The sequence below is a fragment of the Schistocerca piceifrons genome, chromosome 6 (assembly GCF_021461385.2).
Source record: "Schistocerca piceifrons isolate TAMUIC-IGC-003096 chromosome 6, iqSchPice1.1, whole genome shotgun sequence".
NCBI lineage: Eukaryota > Metazoa > Arthropoda > Insecta > Orthoptera > Acrididae > Schistocerca > Schistocerca piceifrons.
Genome location: NC_060143.1, coordinates 82,480,843 through 82,503,605, shown reverse-complemented (window position 1 = coordinate 82,503,605; position 22,763 = coordinate 82,480,843). Strand labels below are relative to the sequence as shown.

The 22,763-nt window shown below is 40.6% G+C and overlaps 1 protein-coding gene across 1 annotated transcript in view; it reads right to left on the bottom strand.

The window, feature by feature from the left end:
* Positions 1-22,763, bottom strand: part of LOC124803150 (lysosomal-trafficking regulator) — a 593,053-nt gene that overhangs the window by 315,472 nt on the left and 254,818 nt on the right. Inside the window, exons 21-24 of the mRNA XM_047264331.1 lie at positions 22,312-22,504; positions 19,578-19,838; positions 13,066-13,143; positions 8,082-8,233 (exon numbers count right to left, since the gene is read on the bottom strand). Coding sequence (XP_047120287.1) covers positions 8,082-8,233; positions 13,066-13,143; positions 19,578-19,838; positions 22,312-22,504 — 684 coding nt within the window. The remainder of the gene's footprint in view (positions 1-8,081; positions 8,234-13,065; positions 13,144-19,577; positions 19,839-22,311; positions 22,505-22,763) is intronic.

Sequence of the window (22,763 nt, the reverse complement as noted above, 5' to 3'; positions counted from 1 at the left end):
CGAGAAGAGAGGATATACTGAAGGGCAAGTTCCCATCTCCAGAGTTCTGACAGGTTGGTGTTAGTGGAAAGTATCCAGATAACCCGGACGGTGTAACACTGTGCCGAGATGTGCTGGCGTTGCACCAAGGCATGTTTAGCCACAGGATGATCCTCAGTACCAACAAACGCTGTCTGCCTGTGTCCATTCATGCAAATGAACAGTTGGTTGCTGGTCATTCCCACATGGAAAGCTTCACAGTGTAGGCAGGTCAGTTGGTAAATCACGAGGGTGCTTTCCTTTCACATGTAGCTCTGCCTTTGATCGTGTACACCTTCCGGGTTACAGGACTGGAGTAGGTGGTGGTGGGAAGGTGCATGGGACAGGTTTTACACCGGGGGCGGTTACAAGGGTAGGAGCCAGAGGGTAGGGAAGGTGGTTTGGGGATTTCATAGGGATGAACCAAGAGGTTACGAAGGTTAGGTGGACGGCGGAAAGACATTCTTGGTGGAGTGGGGAGGATTTTGTGAAGGATGGATCTCATTTCAGGGCAGGATTTGAGGAAGTTGTACCCCTGCTGGAGAGCCACATTCAGAGTCTGATCCAGTCCCGGAAAGTATCCTGTCACAAGTGGGGCACTTTGGGGGTTCTTCTGTGGGAGGTTCTGGGTTTGAGGGGATGAGGAAGAGGCTGTGGTAATTTGCTCCTGTATCAGGTCGGGAGGGTAGTTGCGGGATGCGAAAGCTGTTTTCAGGTTGTTGGTGTTATGGTTCAGGGATTCCGGATTGCAGCAGATTCGTTTGGAATGAAGACCTAGGCTGTAGGGAAGGGACCGTTTGATGTGGAATGGGTGGCAGCTGTCATAATAGAGGTACTGTTGCTTGTTGGTGGGTTTGACATGGACAGACGTGTGAAGCTGGCCATTGGACAGATGGAGGTCAACGTCAAGGAAAGTGCCATGGGATTTGGAGAAGGACCAGGTGAATCTGATGGAACCAAAGGAGTTGAGGTTGGAGAGGATATTCTGGAGTTCTCCTTCACTGTGAGTCCAGATCATGGAGATATCATCAATAAATCTGTACCAAACTTTGGGTTGGCAGGCCTGGGTAACCAAGAAGGCTTCCTCTAAGCGACCCATAAATAGGTTGGCGTATGAGGGGGCCATCCTGGTACGCATGGCTGTTCCCTTTAATTGTTGGTATGTCTGGCCTTCGAAAGTGAAGAAGTTGTGAGTCAGTATGATGCTGGCTAAGGTAATGAGGAAAGAGGTTTTAGGTAGGGTGGCAGGTGATCGGCGTGAAAGGAAGTGCTCCATTGCAGTGAGGCCCTGGACGTGTGGAATATTTGTGTATAAGGAAGTGGCATCAATGGTTACAAGTTTGGTACAGATTTATTGATGACATCTTCATGATCTGGACCCACAGTGAAGAAGAACTCCAGAATTTCCTCTCCAATCTCAACTCCTTTGGTTCCATCAGATTCACCCGCTCCTACTCCAAATCCCATGCCACTTTCCTTGACGTTGACCTCCATCTGTCCAATGGCCAGCTTCACACGTCCATCTACGTCAAACCCACCAACAAGCAACAGTACCTCCTTTATGACAGCTGCCACCCATTCCACATCAAACGGTCCCTTCCCTACAGCCTAGGTCTTCGTGGCAAACGAATCTGCTACAGTCCGGAATCCCTTAACCATTACACCAACAACCTGAAAACAGCTTTCGCATCCTGCAACTACCCTCCTGACCTGATACAGAAGCAAATTACCACAACCTCTTCCTCACCCCCTCAAACCCAGAACCTCCCACAGAAGAACCCCCAAAGTGCCCCACTTGTGACAGGATACTTTCCGGGACTGGATCAGACTCTGAATGTGGCTCTCCAGCAGGGATACAACTTCCTCAAATCCTGCCCTGAAATGAGATCCATCCTTCACAAAATCCTCCCCACTCCACCAAGAATGTCTTTCCGCCGTCCACCTAACCTTCGTAACCTCTTGGTTCATCCCTATGAAATCCCCAAACCACCTTCCCTACCCTCTTGCTCCTACCCTTGTAACCGCCCCCGGTGTAAAACCTGTCCCATGCACCTTCCCACCACCACCTACTCCAGTCCTGTAACCCGGAAGGTGTACACGATCAAAGGCAGAGCCACATGTGAAAGGAAAGCACCCTCGTGATTTACCAACTGACCTGCCTACACTGTGAAGCTTTCCATGTGGGAATGACCAGCAACCAACTGTTCATTTGCATGAATGGACACAGGCAGACAGTGTTTGTTGGTACTGAGGATCACCCTGTGGCTAAACATGCCTTGGTGCAAGGCCAGCACATCTCGGCACAGTGTTACACCGTCCGGGTTATCTGGATACTTTCCACTAACACCAACCTGTCAGAACTCTGGAGATGGGAACTTGCCCTTCAGTATATCCTCTCTTCTCGTTACCCACCAGGCCTCAACCTCCGCTAATTTCAAGTTGCCGCCGCTCGTACCTCACCTGTCATTCAACAACATCTTTGCCTTTACAAATGTCTGCTTGTGTCTGTGTTTGTGCGGATGGATATGTGTGTGTGTGTGGTGTGTGTGTGTGTGTGTGTGTGTGTGTGTGCGCGCGCGCGCGCGCGCGCGCGCGCCTCTCCTCCCCTCTTTCCTGATGAAGCAACCGTTGGTTGCAAAAGCTTGAATTTTGTGTGTATGTTTTTGTGTCTATCAACATGCCAGCGCTTTCGTTTGGTAAGTCACATCATCTTTGTTTTTAGATATATTTTTCCCACGTGGAATGTTTCCCTCTATTATATTCATATCATTAATTTATAATTCACTTAACTTGTCTATCTTCAACTATTCGGCCACAAGACCACCTTTCAATAAAATGTTTTGCTAATACTGCAACAGGGCATAAAGCAAACAGTGTACAGCTCAACCCTAGGACATTAATAAGTCAAGCGTTATTCACAGCCATACATTTGCACTTCTGTACCATTAGAAGCAGAGCAGAAACATAACAGTGTATCATCTTTTGAAAACATGTTTACACAACCTAGAGATATAAGTATTAACAACAAAATAACATCTACAACAGCTTTTGCAATTATAATTGGACAAATAAAAAACACACTCACCAAGTGGTGGTAGGAAGAAAAACATACAAAACATATGGAAATGTGCAACCTTTCAGAGCCAGTGGCTCCTTCTGGCAGAAGGATTGAAGGGAAATGAAGAGGGATGAAGGAAAAGAATTAATGAGGTTTAGGAAATGGGGATACTTACAGAAAAGTCAACCAGACCTTCGGTCAGAGGAGACTTACATACATTTTATATATGTTCTACCCTGTTGCCACTTGGTGATTGGATTTTTATCTATACAGTTATATTATATTTTCAAACACTGATTATTTTTGCTACCAGCTTTTGCGAAGTGAACTATAGCAGAACCGATATTTGATGTGTATTATCAAGGGACGGTTATAGAACATAGCCAACAGGGAAACAAACTTGACCTAACAGTGTGGCTTTCACCTATCACATGGCTCTAAAGTGAATGGATCATATTTTTCTTTCTATTAGAAACAAAATCAAATACGTGTTGTCTTTATGCTGTATTGATGGACCTGAATTAATCGCTGTTGCGTTTTAGAACAATTATCTAATGTAGTATTGACTTTTAATTTGTATAGTAATGTAACAGAGGAATGAGTCACGAGTCTTGTTTATGTTATAGTGGCACTTGCAACACATTTTTCATGTTATCCGAGTATGTATGTAGTAGAAATAATGTTAAGTGCTGTGTGTTGTATTTGTCATTGAGATGATTGAGACTTGGTTCTCAGGATCTGACAAAAGTTAAATGGTGCAAAAATGCCAAGTGACCACGCATTATCTCACAGCTAAACTTCATTGTATAGCAAATTTAAGATGTAAACAGGAGACACAATCAAGTACACTTGGACTAAAGGCAGAAGATGTCTGACAATAAGTATGTTGTATTATTTGACTTGCTGAGCAATAAGTTGTCTGCATGGAAGTAGTAATAAATTAAGTAGTGTGTACTGGGGTATTGAAGGGTTTACTTGTACTGCTAATGAATGGGATTTCTGAAATTAACGGTTCTACTGCAGCTGCAAGTAGACAGTTGCATTATACACAAAAGTCTTTTCAAAGATGTTCTTGACCAGAAAGGGATCACTCCCAGGCTTATTTTAAAGTAAATACTGTGTAGTTATGGTGATTACATAAATATTACCAGTGATGGTAATTAATGAGTGAATGAATGGAATGATTATGATTTAAATATGGACTGAATACAGTGGTAATTAACATTATAGGTTGGACTGATAAGGGCAGGTTTCTAAAATGTCATTATGCAAGCAGCTGAGTCTGAGAGACACATGTTCTGTAGTGACAGATTATACAGCATTTGAATTTGTAGGTCTTCACTGCTGTTTGTTTTGTTTTACTGTGTGCCTGCCATTCACCAATTTTCAGGAAACCGTTGGGCAGAGATTGTCACCTGTATTCATTTGTTCTTAATTACTTAGTTGTTTTCATATATGTTTGTATGTGTACAAATGTAGAGTGAGCTTGGTAAGGAGATTTTCTAAGAGTTTATAAACTAGAATCAACACCAATTTCTTTCTTTAGCAGAGCGTTAGTTCTGAATGTTACGTTATCAGGAGAGTTGTTTCCGTGGAGTCAAGATTTGAAGGAATCAGCCTGTTCAGTGTGAATTCCAACTATAATTAAAATATAATGAAAAAAAATAGATAAATAAACTACTCACCAAGTGGTGCCAGGAGAACACACACACACACACACACACACAAAAAATTTAACTTTTACAACTTTTCGGAGCCAGTGGCTCCTCCTTCTGGCAGAAGAGTTGAAGGGGAAGGAAGAGGGGGTGAAGGAAAGACAGGAGAGGTTTAGGGGAACAGATACAGTTCGGTAAAATCACTCAGAGCCCCGCATCTGGGAACACTTACCAGATGGGATGAGAAGGAAACACTGATTGTTGGGGACTGCACTGGATGAGAGTTGAAAACCTGAGACCTTCAAAGTGGAAGACATGGTAATATGCAAGACAGAAATTACCACTAAAACACCGTGCACATGTTAATAGGAGCAAAAAGTGAATTGCTTTGTATGTAACAGATGTGAGAGGACGGACAATAAAAAATAGACAAGTCAGGAAATGGAAGGCATAGAAAACTAAAATGGAGTGAAGAAACAAGTGGTTACTGTGAAGAAATGCTGAGACAGAAGGAATTAATGTAAATTAAGGCCAAGTGGGTGGCGAGAACCAAGGATATGTTGTAGCGCTAGTTCCCACCTGCAGAGTTCATAGAAACTGGTGTCTGGGGGAAGAATCCAGCTACATGTGGTGAAGCAGGCATAGCAGTCATGACTGTCATGTTGTAGAGCATGCTCTGCAACAGCATATTGTGCATTGCCAGTATACACCATCTTCCTATGCCCATTCAACCTGACTGATAACTGGGTGGTAGTCACACTGATGTAAATGACCGAACAGTGTTTACGTAACAACTGGTACATGATGTGTCATTTCACAGGTGGCTCTTCCTTTGATAATATATGTTTTGCCACTTACAGTGCTGGAATATGTGGTGGGAGGAAGGTGCATGGGGCAAGTCTTGCAGTAGGGAGATAATTAGATAAATTTCTGGAATAATGCTGGTGTTCTTTAGGTGATTGGTGCTGAGATGCAGCCAATGCCTTATTTCCTGTTACTGTTATGAAAGGTCAGCTTCGGGAACTAACACAGATATTTGCCTGGGTTGTTTGTTAATTGATGAGCAGACTATGCCAAGGGCAGAGAGTGGCTGGTAGTGATGGGCCAAAATTTATTCACTTCCATTTAAGAAAAGAAACCAATGACAGCAAAGACACCAACCACTACCACCAGAATAAAAAGCAAATGAAAGTACCTTCTTTATCCCAAAAAAAATTCTGTGCACACCCATGAATACAAGTAAAACTGAATATTTATGAATAGGCAAGCATTCTAACAACCGACTCTAGTTGAATACATTGACAGCAATAATTTTCTTACTGTGTAGCAAAGAGCAAGTTGTTATACCAACACTCTTAGAGGCAAAAGCTGCCTTGTTGCATAATTTCATGACAATAACAAGCAAATTTGAATTTTATGATGTCAGCTACAATAGATACATATGTCTTACCAAATCGTGACATGTGAAAATTTTTGCTGGGGTGCATTTCCTGCTTGTCACAAGCCATCACTTAACCATTTAGGGTATCCGTACATGCTACCCAGGTTGATCCAAACCTCCACATGTCACTGTCCACTCCTTTATATTGTAGTCTTTTTGTATGTCTCCCTTCAAGCTCACAACATTACTTGATTCCCGCTCAAGGAGAATGACACTATCACAAGGAATCGAGACCATTTTTTCTCCTTGTATGCGCTATCTCGGCTAATGATACTTACATATGATCAGATAATTAGCAGCTGAGTGGAATATTGTTCCAAATTATTTGCAGAATTCACAACCGATACAAAAGAGTTACATGTTTGCACCTGTTACTGTCCTTCAAAGCAGTCACCAGCATTGTGTAAACCCATTGACAGCGATGCGAAAGGCGTAGTATAATGTTAGCAGAGCCCGTTCTGTTGATGGTGCGAATGGAGCGGTCTAATGCCTGTTGAATCTCAGGAACAGTTCTCAAGCAAATGCCACAAAGTGGTTCCTTCATCTTTGGAATCAAATCAAAGTCACAAGGACTTAAGTCCGGAGAGTATAGTGGATGGTACAGTACTTCCCAGTCCCATCGACCAAACAGAGCAGCCACAGCTTGTGCTGTATGCATCCACGCATTGTCATGCAAGATGATGGGTGGGTTGCGCAGAAATTGTCGCCGCTTCTTTTGCAAAGCTGGTCACAGGTGATGCTCCAAAAACGAACAGTAATACTGTGCACTGATGGTCTGCCATGGAGGAACAACATAGTGACACTGTTATGTTAGACCGCTCGGTCCCAAGTGACTGTGTTTCCCTCGATTGTGCAAATGCCGGCAGCGTGGGACGGGCGAGTCCATTTCCTCGGAGGTAAGGTAGGTATGTCAACAACGTGTGCTAACAGCGACAATAGTAGATTCCATTGCATAGTGTCTCCACAGCAGTGTTGTCAGTATTTAAGTTCCAACCTATGTATATTACCCAAATGTGACATATGACAGTTAGTGCCCGACCAGGACTCAAACCTGGATTTCCCACTTACTGTGAGACCCTTGGATTGGGCCAGGAGAGTGAATGGATAGCTGAAATGGTTAAAGAAACTGCTTGCAAAAAGCTTCAATAACATTAAACAGTATGGTAATAGTTTACTATTAAGCCAGTACGAGTTTCCATGTGTTTCTTGCCTTTTGCTAATGTATAGCTTGGTCATGCCATCTTAGCGATTGTTCTCATTGATGATGGGCTGTATGGAACTTGATGAATTAATGAGTAAAGAACAAAGCTTAGAGTGAACTTCAACGTCCACCGCAACCATTCAAAATAATTGTTTCTGAAAATCCTCACAGCAGCTGTATCATTTTGAATCTCCAGTCTCTTGAAACACACCCAAAAAATAATACCTACTGTTTGAAGTATTACTGCTTCTCTGGTCTGACAGATCTTTTTAACTGAGAAAATATTTTTTGTTTCTACAACGTTTCTTGGTTCAGTTTGAACAAAAGAAAATCTATTTGAGTTTGAAGGCAGGGAAGGAAGGACAGATCAACGGACAGACACAAAGGATAGACAGAAATTCAGAGTTTGAAGTTGCATTAACATCAAGGTCATTACAGACAGGGGACATGCTAGTACTGGCTAGAAGGAGGTGGGGAATCTGCCACGGTACTTTTACGGAAAAGCCTACCATTTAAAACTTACAAAAGAATGGCCAGGTTGATGGGGATTTCAGCCACATTCAACCCAAATATGAGTCCAGCATCCTGATCACTGTGCCACCACACTTGCTTCCGTCGGTATTGTACATTTCTGCTGCACAAAATGACATCATAAATTAAATACATTCACTATTTTCTCTTTCACACTAGTTCAGAAAATGTGTGTACCTCAATGACGTTCATCCTCCTCTGCATGTAATCCTTAACGTTCATTGCCAAATGTTGCCAAGAACCAGGCGACAGGCAGTTCTCGACTGTCGCTTGCGAAATTACTTCCGAACCTCTGTTGTCAGGCCGTGTCAGCAGCACAAGAACTGACCCTGCAAGAATATGTGACAGTGATTACATAAGGCATAACAAAACACCAAATAAACTTGTGATAACTTCCAAAGTATAATGTAGACAAACTGAATTTGTTGCACAATTCTAAGTTCAGTCCATATTTCAACTGTTGCTCTTGATATTCCTCCAAAAAGCATTTGATTGTGCCAGAAAATGAATTACTAACTACTAAATGATTTTCAATTTTATACAAGATGATATTTCAATAAATGGCTTGAGATTTTTGGGCACAGACATAGAAGACTGAACTGAACCTCGCAACACTTCTCAGACCATTATGCAACTCTCTGAATGCTCACACCAGAGACTTTATCCATTCAGAGGTTCAAGCCTTGTAGGACATTCACATTGTAAGGTCTATACAATTTTTGCAAAGATTAAATGAAAAAGATACAATGTTTGCTGACTGGCTTATCCCTCACTTAGCTGAAAACCAAATCTAAAAAATATATGGAATTCAAGCTATTTGTTTAACGTTTTGACACTAATAGCAAAAATATGAAGTGGAATTAATATCTGATTCAAGATGACTGAATCCTGAGCACTACTATTATTCATCTTGCGCTCTTAAATCTTTATGGCCCTTATCTCATTATATAAGGCATAATTACTCTCTACTTCTACATCTACATCTACATCCATACTCTGCAAGCCACTTGACGGGGTGTGGCGGAGGGTACCTTGAGTACCTCTATGGGTTCTCCCTTCTACTCCAATGTCTTATTGTTCGTGGAAAGAAAGATTGTCGGTATGCCTCTGTGTGGGCTCTATCTCTCTAATTTTATCCTCATGGTCTCTTCGCGAAATACACGTAGGAGGGAGCAATATACTGCTTGACTCCTCGGTGAAGGTATGTTCTCGAAACTTCAACAAAAGCCCGTACTGAGCTACTGAGTGTCTCTCTTGCAGAGTCTCCCACTGGAGTTTCTCTATCATCTCCGTAATGCTTTCACAATTACTAAATGCTCCTGTAACGAAGTGTGCTGCTCTCCGTTGGATCATCTCTATCTCTTCTATCAACCCTATCTGGTACGGATCCCACACCGGTGAGCAGTATCCAAGCAGTGGGCGAACAAGTGTACTGTAACCTACTTCCTTTGTTTTCAGACTGCATTTCCTTAGGATTCTTCCAATGAATCTGAGTCTGGCATCTGCTTTAACAACAATTAATTTTATATGGTCATTCCATTTTAAATCACTCCTAATGCCTACTCCCAGATAATTTATGGAATTAACTCCTTCCAGTTGCTGACCTGCTGTATTGTAGCTAAATGATAAAGGATCTTTCTTTCTGTGTATTCACAGCACATTATACTTGTCTACACTGAGATTCAATTGCCATTCCCTGCACCATGCATCAATTCGTTGCAGATCCTCCTGCAATTCAGTACAATTTCCCATTGTTACAACCTCTCAACATACTACAGCATCAACCGCAAAATGCCTCAGTGAACTTCTGACGTTATCCACAAGGACATTTATATATATTGTGAATAGCAATGGTCCTAGGACACTCCCCTGTGGCACACCTGAAATTACTCTTACTTCGGAAGACTTCTCTCCATTGATAATGACATGTTGCGTTTTGTTATCCAGGAACTCTTCAATCCAATCACACAGTTGGTCTGATAGTCCATATGCTCTTACTTTGTTCATTAAACAACTGTGGGGAACTGTATCAAACACCTTGCGGAAGTGAAGAAACACGGCATCTACCTGGGAACCCGTGTCTATGGCCCTCCGAGTCTCGTGGACAAATAGCGCAAGCTGGGTTTCACAAGATCGTCTTTTTTGACACCCATGCTGATTCCTACAGAGTAGATTTCTAGTCTCCAGAAAAGTCATATACTCAATCATAATACGTGTTCCAAAATTCTACAACTGATCGATGCTAGAGATATAGGTCTATAGTTCTGCACATCTGTTCGACATCCCTTCTTGAAAATGGGGATGACCTGTGGCCTTTACCAATCTTTTGGAATGCTACACTCCTCTAGAGACCTACAGTATACAGCTGCAAGAAGGAGGCCAGTTCCTTCATGTACTCTGTATAAAATCGAACTGGTATCCCATCAGGTCCAGCAGCCTTTCCTCTTTTGAGCGATTTTAATTTTTTCTAACCCTCTGTCGTCTATTTCAATATCTACCATTTTGTCATCTGTGCGACAATCTAGAGAAGGAACTACAGTTCATTTTTCCTCTGTGAAACAGCTTTGGAAAAAGACATTTAGTATTTCGGCCTTTAGTCTGTCATCCTCTGTTTCAGTACCATTTTGGTCACAGAGTGTCTGGACATTTTGTTTTGATCCACCTACCGCTTTGACATAAGACCAAAATTTCTTAGGATTTTCTGCCAAGTGAGTACACAGGACTTTACTTTCGAATTCGTTGAACGCCTCTTGCATAGCCCTCCTCACATTACATTTCACTTCGTGTAATTTTTGTTTGTCTGCAAGGTTCTGGCTATGTTTATGTTTGCTGTAAAGTTCCCTTTGCTTCCGTATCACTTTTCTAACTCAGTTTTTGTACCATGGTGGCTCTTTTCCATCTCTTACAATCTTGCTTGGCACATACTCATCTAATGCATATTGTACGATGCTTTTGAACTTTGTCCACTGATCCTCAACACTATCTGTACTTGAGACAAAACTTTTGTGTTGAGCTGTCAAGTACTCTGAAATCTGCTTCTTGTCACTTTTGCTAAACAGAAAAATCTTCCTACCTTTTTTAATATTTCTATTAACAGCTGAAATCACCGATGCTGTAACTGCTTTATGATCACTGATTTCCTGTTCTGCGTAAACTGTTTCAAATAGTTCGGGTCTGTTTGTCACCAGAGGGTCTAGTATGTTATCGCCATGAGTCAGTTCTTTGTTTAACTGCTCAAGGTAGTTTTCACATAATGCACCTAAAAAAATTTCTCTGGATTCTTTGTCCCTGCCACCAGTTATAAACATTTGTGTCTCCCAATCTATATCTGGTAAATTAAAATCTCCACCCAAAACTATAACATGGTGGGGAAATCTACTTGAAATATTTTCCAAATTTTCCTTCAGGTGTTCTGCCACAACAGCTGCTGAGCGAGGAGGCCTATAGAGACATCCAATTGCCATGTTTTAGCCTGCTTTAACTGTGACCTTCACCCAAATTATTTCACATTTTGGATATCCGTCAATTTCCTTCCATGCTATTGCACTTTTTATCACTATAAACACGCCTCCCCATTCACTGTCCAGCCTGTCTCTGCAATTTACATTCCAATCTGAGTTTAGAATTACTGTTTACATCTGGTTTCAGCCAACTTTCTGTCCCTAGTACAATGTGGGCATTGTGACCGTTTATTAATGAGAGCAGTTCTGGGACCTTTCTATAGATGCTCCTGCAGTTTACTATTACCTTATTAATATTGTCATTCCCTGTTGCGTTTTGCCTACTGCTACCTTGTCATATCTCAGGTGGTGTCTTGTTGGGCCTAGGGAGGGAATTCTCTAACCTAAAAAACCCATGCACCCCAGATCTCCACAGAATCGTCTGAGCCTCTGGTTTAAGCCTTCCACTCAGCTCCAAACCAGAGGACCACGATTGGTTCTGGGAATGACACTGCAAATATTTAGCTCAGATTCCACCCCACGAGCGAGGCTTTCCGCCTTCACCAACTCTGTCAACCACCTCTATGAACTGAGGATGGCCTCTGACTCCAGAAGGCATGAATCATTGATGCCAATGTGAGCAACAATTCGCAGTTGGGTCCACTCAGTGCTCTCTATCGCCGCCGCCGGGGCTCTTCTGCATCTCGGGTGAGACCCCCCCCCCTCCCAGCAAGCAGACAGAGTGAACACTGGCCTTCTTCCCCAACCTTTCCGCTATTTCCCTAAGGGGCTCCACCACCCGCCTAACACTGGAGCTCCCAATCAGTAATAATCCCCCCACCACCACCACCACCACCACCACCCCGTGTGCCTGCTCGGACCATGCTGAAGGAGTGGCTACACGTCCACTCACAGACAGAGCGGGCGATGCCACACGGCCAGCCTCCACCAGCCTCCGTATTGACCTTCCGCCTCGTGCACAGCGAACGCAATTGAACCTGCGACACCCCTTGGGGAGAGGGTGGCCCAACCGTGCCCAGTACCCGTGAAGATGTCTCGATAGCAGGGACCTGGGTGAAGCATGTAACACCTGGGGTGTACAATGCGACGCACCAGACTACCCACTACCGCTACACTCCGAGGCAACAGCCTGAAGACGGCTGGCCGTGGCCATCAGCACGCTTAGCTGTTCGCAAACAGTGACCAGCTCCTCCTGTGTCCATACACAGCAGTCACACATCCTATCCATCCTAAGAAATCAACAATTTACTGTAGAGAGTTAAGTAATCAACTTTTATCTAGACTGCTAATTCACTATAGGCGACTGACAGCTGACTAAACTGTGGTTGCTAGACACTTCTTGTTGGAAACAATGAAAATAAGCACTAACTGTCTATGGAAGACTGTTACTACTACTTGAAAATTAAAGCTTCCTAAAAGCAAAAACACACAGAAAAAGAAGTGACAAGTAAGAAAAACATAGTTAATACTTAAATTTGCGTGGCTTGCTGCACAGGAGATGTGAAGCAGACTCCAGTTTCATGCTAGGTAAAAAAAAAGAACCCTACAAAATGCACAACAAATTGTATGTCTGTCTTTGACAGTATTTATTATCTTTTACTGTTCCTCTAAATAGGCTATCAATGTCCATTGTTGTCTCAAGCTTAATACTACACAAAAGTATTATGTCACTAAAGCTTTAATTGAGTTGTCCAACTCACCATTATTGGTATCGGTCCACAATTCCAAAAGGAGGCATTCACAACCTACCGATATCAAATGCAGCAGCGATGTCTTTTCTACAACAAAGGGAATAATTTTTGTTATAGATAAACATGTAAAAGATACACATTTTATTTGAGACAGTGACTGTAAATGATATTTAAAACATGCAAATTTCAATAACGCAACAGAGTCACAAAATGAGAGCCAGATACATTTCAAGACCAAAGGGCAAATCAATTAACATTCATTCTTAACACTTTCTGAGTTACAACCAGAAAAATAGGCAGGGGGTAAACAAAAATATGGAAACAGCAAAAAAACAACACATGACCATGCTAAGTACAGCCTAGGAAAACTTTTGGCATTCAAAACAGCTTCCAGTCATCTCTGAGTGCATAAATAGAGGTTCTGTGTAGTTTTTTAAGGGAATCTCACACCATTCTTCTTGCAAAATAGTGGCCAGTTCGGGTAATTTTATAGACATGAATGGGGATCACACACTCTTCTCTGTGAACTAGTCCACAAAGGCTCAATAATACTGAGATCTGGTGACTATAGAGCCCATGGGTGATAGAGACAATTCATCCTGATGCTCACAGAACCATTCCTGGATGAAGCAAACAGTGTGAACAGAGGCCCTGTATTCTTTGAACACGGCATTACCCCTGGGGAACAAACAATGTACCACAGGGTGGACCTGATAAGCAAAAATGGTCACATAATCCTTGTCTGTAATGTGACCTTGCAGAGTAACCATTGGCCCCAGGAAATATCACGACAGTCCAAATAGTCACTGAATATCTGCTATGTTTCACTCTTGGGATGTAAACTCATCCAGAAACTGGAAACAGTGTGAAACTAGAGTCCTATCACAAGATGACATTCTTCCATTGCTCCAAAGTCTAGTTCTTATAGCTTTGGCACCATGTTTCTCTGTTACAGGCATTTGCATCACTGGCAAGTGGTTTTGGAATTCCAGCTCTACCCTTCAGTTCCCTGCTTATGCAACTCCCTTCAAATTTTTTCGGTGCTGGCAGGGTTCTCGAGCATGGTGTTCAGTTCTAATGTGATTTTTGCGGCTGTCATCCACTTATTTTTTTGTTACACTCCTCCTCAGTCACCATCTGCCATGATCACTCAACACACACATTTGTTCACATTGTGATTTATGACTTAAGGGATGATGATTTTCTGCTTTCCCTGTGTGTGAATTAATTATTTTTCCTTTCTTTCTTTATCTTCCCTTCACAAGTCCGTCTCAATCACATGGATTTCTTACACTTTATTACCGGTTTCAGCATACTGCCATCCTCACATCTGCTACAAAGATAAGTACTGTGTAAGCAACAGGTTCAATAAGTTAACACCAAATCTAACAAGTCTTAGTGATACATAAAACATAAAATTATAAAATGTTTATAGCCATGTATAGCAGCCATATATACGATTAAAATATTCTGATGTAAATCATTGTCAAGTTGAACATGTGAGTAGATGGTACGTGCTGGTAATACTCAGATTGCGTCTGGCATTTATACAAGAGACTAATGCCAGCAGAGGACACTTTAGCTAGAGCGCATATTAAACCAGTGTCGCCAATGTGATGATTAAATTGCAGGATGCACAGTCATCACTTAAAAATTTCTTTAAATTACTTCCCATAGCAAAACAAGCATCTGACAATAAAATGTAACTGATGTGAAATTTGATTCATACTTAAAATACCATAGAAAGTACAAATTCTCATATAATACAGCCACTATCCTGACTAGGTAAAACATACAACTTGAATAAGATAGTATAAAAAGTGTGACAATAAAATAAAATATCTAAAAAATAACTGAAGTAGAATTAATAAAATAGCAGCTATACATTAGAAGTCAAAAAATTGATAGTTGACATTATAACCAGTGTGTGGTCTCAATAGCAACATGTCGTAGTATCTTTGTTTTCCTGCGGTGGAGCTTACGGAGGAAGGTCCAGTCTCAGTCTCCTTGTCGTCAGCGGGCCTTCCCCCGTAAGCTCCACCACAGGAAAACAAGGATACCATGACATGTCGCTATTGAGACCACATGCTGGATATAATATTGACTATCGATTTGTTGACTTTTAATGTATAGTTACTATTTTATTAATTGTACTGCTATTACACGTTTATGGTAACTGATCTCTCAGGCTGGAAGATTTTTTAGATATTTTATTTTATTGTTACACTTTTTATACTAGCTTATACAAGTTGTATGTTTTACCTGGTCAGGCTAGTAGCTGTATTATATTGGTATTTGTATTTTTTATGGTATTTTAAGTATGAATCAAATTTCACATCAGTTATATTTTATTGTCAGATGCTTGTTTTGCCATGGGAAGTAATTTTAAGAAATTTTTTAAGTAATGACTGTGCATCCTACAATTTATTCATCACATTGGCGACACTGGTTTAATATGTGCTCTAGCTAAAGTGCCCTCTGCTGGCATTAGTCTCTTGTATAAATCCCAGATGGAATCTGAGTATTACCAGCACGTACCATGTACTCACATGTTTAACTTGACGATGATTTACATCAGAATATTTTAATCATATGTATGGCTGCTATATGTGGATATAAACATTTTATAATTTTATATTTTATGTATCACTAAGACTTGTTAGATTTAGCATTAACTTATTGAACCTGTCGCTTACACAATACTTATCTTTGTAGCAGATGTGAGGATGGCAGTATGCCGAAACCAGTAATAAGGTGTAAGAAATTCATGTGATCAAGGTGGAGTTGTGAAAATAAAGTGCCAAAAATGATTGCGCACTCATTTACAGACTTTATGTCTTCAATTAATAAATTTAAATCTTCAATATAGGGCCTTTAAAACCAGCAAACACTTTGGCTATATTGGTTACAGAACCACTCAACATACAAGCATCAACAATTGGCCCATGTTCGACTTCACTTAGCACCCATTGTTAGCCCTTGTTCAAATTCACTTAGCTCTGACATAATGCGTTCACAACCACACAGAACACTGTTCTGACAATGAATGACACTTGCTATGTATTGAGGGCATTGCACAGGTGCTGTTCGTGGTCAAATGCAGCAGTGACACCTGCAGGCTTGCCTACAGTCTGCATTTACATTCAAACATTCATTTTTTCACACTGTTTCCATATGTTTGTCCACTCCCTGAATCTTCCACCTGTAATTTTATGGATATGCTTTCTCACTCTGTCTCTGTTACTCTTCATTGCTGCACATGTTCTTACAGTTCCCATATGACTGGAGTCTTAAGTATTGATCACAAGATGGTGTGGGCATGCTGGACAAGTGTGTGCGTATCTTTTCTTTTGTGGATCATCACAGCAACACATATCATTCAATGTTCTCAGATCCACCAACAGGATGAGGTGCAATTTGCCCAGTGGCGATATTGCTTGGGGTTTATCTCCCGATTATGAGTATAGAAACATTGATATTTTGGAAGATGACGGTGCAAACTAATCTAATAACAGTGTGGATTACAATTGAGGAGACAGTTGGGATAGTTCACATGAAGACAGTCTGAAACAAAATAATTGTTTTTCCAAGCAGATTTCAGAAAGCAAGTCCAAAGTTCTTTCTGTTTTTTATTTTTTTTATTTTAGAAAACAATTTTTTGTGGAAGAATCAGAATAGGAGAGAAGGAACTTCAGTGGCAAGCAGTGATGTTATTCCCCAGATGGACATCATGTTCAGAGAGTGCGAAAAACCGAGGCTGAAGTTGAGAACTTTGCATCACAGAGACTTAGAGGAAGGTGACCACTGATTGTGTGGCAGGTATTGATGCACTTTCACAAAAATCTGGACAGTGCAGGATGAGAGCAGTCAGACTGTATTGTTGTTGTTGTTGTTTATTTTTTGCATTTTCTGGTTGATTCTGTGGCAATACACACAAAGAAGCAAACTAACATGTATGCTTATCAGACCATAAGGAAGTAATCATACACGAATTCCCTTTCTCCTGTCTACACACTATCAAAGTGAAGAGCAGTCACCCTCAGTAACTTTGAGTGAATCTGTTGAATAACCTGTATGGGGATTTATCTAGAAAGGACTACACAACATTTACAGAGATTTTACACCAGTGTGATCCTTACTTTGGGACAATGGCAAAACTGCTTTAATGGAAATTACTGGAAAATCCAGACTGGAAGTACGTCATGCACAAAAGATTGAAAACATAAGCAATGTGGACAAATTTTTAGGCATAAATGGAATGTTTTAGTTCTCTGTTTAAAAGAGCAATAAATTGCATGCACAATAAGCACAAGGCATGCTGTTGAGATCATAGTGGTAGTTAGAAGTCAAACTCAGCTCGTATGGTCGACTGCAACGAAAACAAGTTCGGTGTCTATTTGAATAACATTGCAAACTGTGAAGCAGTTAAAGACTGACAGCCACATTATCAATTAGCTTTTTAAATTCTATAGCCTGTAAGGCATTCATGTATAAAATTTATGATGAGAAACATTATAATTTGTATGAAATCTGTCTGTTCCTACACTGTGACAATTTACATGTATATCATCTTATACTATACACATAAATTGTGATAAAGGAGATGCTGCAAAACTTGATAATAAAATCTGTCTACAGTCTTTTATAATGTCTTTACTCTCCAATGTACATTTCTGAGTCACGGCCTCATCACCAGGGCTTAGACTTGTGTAACTACCCCATTCTAGTTCACCATAAACAAATACCAGTGGGAGTTATAGTACTTTTTTTTAATTTCACTTTGCATAATTGTGGTGGAATACATGCAGAATTAATGAAGAATATATGTATGTTTTTGTGAAAACTTAATACATGCAAATTTCTTTCATATACGACTTCACAAAAATAAATCAATAAAATTTACAGGTAGAGTATAAGTTTAAACAAGACTCAACAAACATTATTCTGGAATTTTGTACCTGTTCCACCATAATTACAAAAACCAAAATTAAGAATGCACTATAATTCTAGCAGATGCACATTTTTAATGTGCTAGCATCACAATGAAAGTCCTTAAATAAGAACTTACACACTGACGATAAAGTTGTAACTTCGAGATGTATGTCAGCAGAGTGAAATCACTATAAAAGACATTAGGTAAATTTAATTATTAAGTTTTCCATTTATACCATGGTCTCGGTTGGTCAAGAAAAGTCACTATGGATACCATGAAAGAATGAGCCATAACTTTAGTCTGTTCGTAAATACTCTACAGCTTCCCAGTCCCACTTAGGCAACAACTGAGTCACTATCTCTGTGGTGTACCATCAGACATTACTGTGCAATAAGATACCCATGTTCAAATCATAGCAAATCGTACGTGGAAATAACGAAATGGTGGTGTTCTACTGTACAGACAGTTTTCATCTTTATATATATAAGATGACTCTATTATGACCCTATAGTGCTATGATCATCTCCTTTCACTGACATGGTCATTGTCAGAAGGTTGTTTTTCTTTTCTTTCTTATAAGTGATCTTGGGCAGTGTTATTTGCTATACTGGTGCTCTGCTGTTGATCTGAACACATATTCTCAGATATCAAATGTAGCAGCAATGAACTGCACAAATTCATTCCCATTTGATAAGTGCCTGTACAGGTAGAAACAGATTCTGCCTACCAATAACTCTGGCATACTTTAATTACACTATGAAGAATTTAGAAAGCTACAATTTCCTTTGTGTGCAGATCATCCTCCCAGCTGTATTAATCATTTTGACAGGACAGCCCCATGCAGAGAGTTAATTCAACTACATTCCAGTAGGAATGCATTTCCAGAAGATGACCTCATACTAAAACCACTTGCCATTCCATTGAAAACGAGCAACATCTACTTGCCACATCAACAAATGCATCCTGACAGGTCTGAAAAGTATTTCAACTGACTGCAAGGTCATCCCCTTTCAAATTCAGTTCAGATGGTTTTGTGGCACAACAATGCTCTCATGACATTAAGTTTGATTTTTCCAATAGGAGCCATTGCTTTTGCTCAAAGGAATTCCCCAGTCATCGTAACGATGCTGAGTTCACCCAGTATTAGGGTGCGCCACTGAGGAAATCCCTGAAAACGGCACTGGCCTGGCAGAAATGTTGAAGAATCTGAATTGGTAGGTAGTCACCCACATAAAATCGTACTTGAAAAATCCAAGAAACAGTTTATTTTCTCAGTGCTATAAATATTGCTCTGTTCTCTACAGTTAGCTCCTATAGAAGCCACAAATATTAACATCAGATGAAAAATAGTTTAAACATAACCAAAGGAGCAGTGGTTCCTACAAGATGCCACTGAAATTAGAGTAATTTGAAAGGTATAGTTATGAAAGTCTACAGTACAGACACAAGAGGGTATGACAGTAAGTTATCTCCATCTCATACTTGCCAACTCCTCCCCCCCCCCCCCCCCCCAACCATAGATATGCAGGCAGACCATCCACCCCCCAGCCCACACACACACACAAAATAATTCTTATGCAAGTATTACCATCATGACCTTGGTCTCTCAGTTGTGAAAGACTATCACGATGCTGCCAACAATTGTCAGGAATGGAAGCAACAGACTTTGCTCTCGGTCTCTGTCGAAAGGTGCTAGCAGGAGAGCAAGGGCAGGCAGGACTTGTACTGACCACTGGCTCATCTAGCCTCAGCCACATGGCTGCAGAGTAGCCATGTAGCCACATAGACCATCCTAGCTCTGCACCGATGGGCAGTGAAAGAGCACATGCTGACCATGCAGTTTTGGCACCTACAAGTTAACACCATCAAAAACAATTACATACAAAAAAAATATAACATAGCAAGCAAAATAACTATAAACACTTCATGAAAAAAATAAACTACACATATTACTATACTTTCAGAAATAAATAAATAAATAATACACAAATTGTCCATTTACAACAAGAGTAAATATGTTATTACCATCGAAGTGGAGTTATTGTTTCCCTTCTAGATAATTTTATTGCTTATTAACTTTCTAGGCTGATCCAACTTTTGCCGCCGCCGCCTCCCCCCCCCCCCCCCCCCCCATCCCCCTCCCTCCCTGAGGAATGCCAAATGTGCTGAGGGCATCTGATCATGGTGGTAAGTCGTGCTATAACCCATTTCTCTTTCACTCTTGTGCCAACGGCAAGCAACAGTACATTTTACTTCATTTCAATTATTTTTTATGTGAACTCTTGTGTGCAGTGCTTTATGAGGGAAAGAGAAGGCAAGGCTAAAAACATAGTGAAGAATACTGGCTAAGAATTCAAAGAAAGCTGTAAGTAACAAACAAAAGGACTGCTGTTGCTCAGAGAGAACCACAACAACTTGTGCTGTGTATTGTGCAGCATATTGAAATACCATATTTACACAAATCTAATGTGCCATCGATGCAATGCGCACCCCAACTTCATAAAAAAAAAAAAAAGTCCATTGTCGCAACACTGGTAGTTTAAATTTATTTTACACAACAATGGATGTATACATGAACTATTGAAACAGCAATTTTTAAGGACTCACTGTCAGGTGACACAGTCATTATTAAAAAAGAATGAAAAGAATGTCTAACTTGATTACTTACATGACATGCAAACCAACACACCCTGAATTGTGGATGTTACTCATCATTGTTCACTAATTCCATCATTAACGGTATCCTCAGACGAGCCTACATCAGAATCAGATTCATTTCCTCTTTCCCCATCATTCTCAGTATCATTCCAGACACATCATCTTCACTGCTGTCCACCGCATTTGAGTCACAGCATTTCTTGAATGATTTTATTATGATCACTGGTCCTTTGATGATTTTTCAGTCATGAAAACCCAGTGTGTAATAGTGGGGGGTGGGGGAATGCATCATGTTTGGTTTGCAAAACCATTTTTCCTACTGTTCCTGAACGTAACCCTTCGAAGGTTTATTTATACTAACATCCCGGGGTTGCAACACAGAAGTCATTACTCCAGGAATAACAAGAAGATCACATGCCAACAATATTGTAACAAAGTATTGTGGCATAATGAACTATACCTAAATGTCCATTATGTTGCTGGTGAATGACAGAATAAAGTTTGCACTCTGTAATGCACCACTGAATCTTATGCTCACCCCCAATTTTGAATGCTGCATATGGTAAAAAAAGGTGCGCATTAGATTCTTGTAAATAAGGCAAAACAAAATGCTGTGTAATTTTGGGATTCAAAGTGTGTGATCTTCCCATACTAGGAAATAACCAGTGAACCTAGGCTTTTGGCTCTGAGCACTATGCGACTTAACTTCTGAGGTCATTAGTCGCCTAGAACTTAGAACTAATTAAACCTAACTAACCTAAGGACATCACACACATCCATGCCCAAGGCAGGATTCGAACCTGCGACCGTAGCGGTCTGAACCTAAGCCTCAAATTATTTAAAGAGCTGAACTTCCCTGGATAAATCATCATATCTCCTGTAATGTGTATCATACAACGATATAATATGCTTGCACATTCAGTGGTATGTGTGAATACGATCAGCCAAATGTGCTGTGAAAAGAGTTAGTGCTAAATAAGTAATAAACTAAAATGTTATGCCTAATGTTGCAGTTTTACTGCGTAAGCAACAAAAATGTAGTTAGCAATAAAGTTTACTCCTGTCATCAGCAAGAAAAAGTTCCGTAAAGGTTTCAAATTAAGTGTAAAGACAGTCAGAAGGCACTAAGTGCACTCTTTCTCAAATACTACAGGAATATAGTCCTGGAAATTTGTGCATTGTGAGTTACGCTGTCTTTCCATTTTCTTCATAGTCTGACATCTATCTGGTGCTTTCAGTGTTTTCCGTTTCTGGTCTACAACTGTGGGCAACACTGCAAGGTGTGTGTATCAGCATTTATCCAGAGCAATTCGAACACCTCACAGGCACCATTCCTCGACTCGTTACTAAAGTTAGAGGGATCGAGGATCTACGGCGCACTGTTAATGTGACTTTCAGTGCCAGAACCCATGAGTTCTGGTCACTCAGCGTGCACTGTTACCAAAACAAAGAAACAAGCGGGATTACGTAACTTTGTGTGAAATATAGTCTGTGAAAAGTTATAACTGTGTAGATTAATTTAGAGTTCCAATTTGACAAAGGCAAAAGCTTGTAAATGTAGCATTTACTCAGTATTGTAGGCCAGAACCTCTCCAGTCAACTGACATCACATTTTTAATCAATACAAAAATGCTAAAATAAGTAAATTTTTTAAAAAATTCTACCTGCAAGTGTGTGCTGCTGGCTAAAGTTATAGACAAGTGACATATAATTTCCCTCCACCAGAATCCCCCCCTGGTCTGGTACAGGTGGTGGTGTACCCACATTTGTGTCTTCACCACAAGGGAAGCGAATAATGTGGTCTGGTTGTGGCCGAGTCTCATTTGCCAGAGAAACTAATGGAGACAGAAGAAGATCCTGTAAAACAAATAATACAGTATGTAATTCTATTAGTTCAGTTGGTACCAAAGGCAGATTAATTCTGAGTGTTACAGTTACCTGTCTAAAAAGGATGTAGCTTAGCATAGTCAGTCATAAATTGATTGTATAATAGTCCTCTCGATAAACTTGAATTGTTGAATGAATATTTTTCATCCTTCACAACTGCTAACTTCTTATACTTTCATGTCTCTTTCCTTCAATATGTTGCCCTATGCATCCTGCATATATCAGGCAA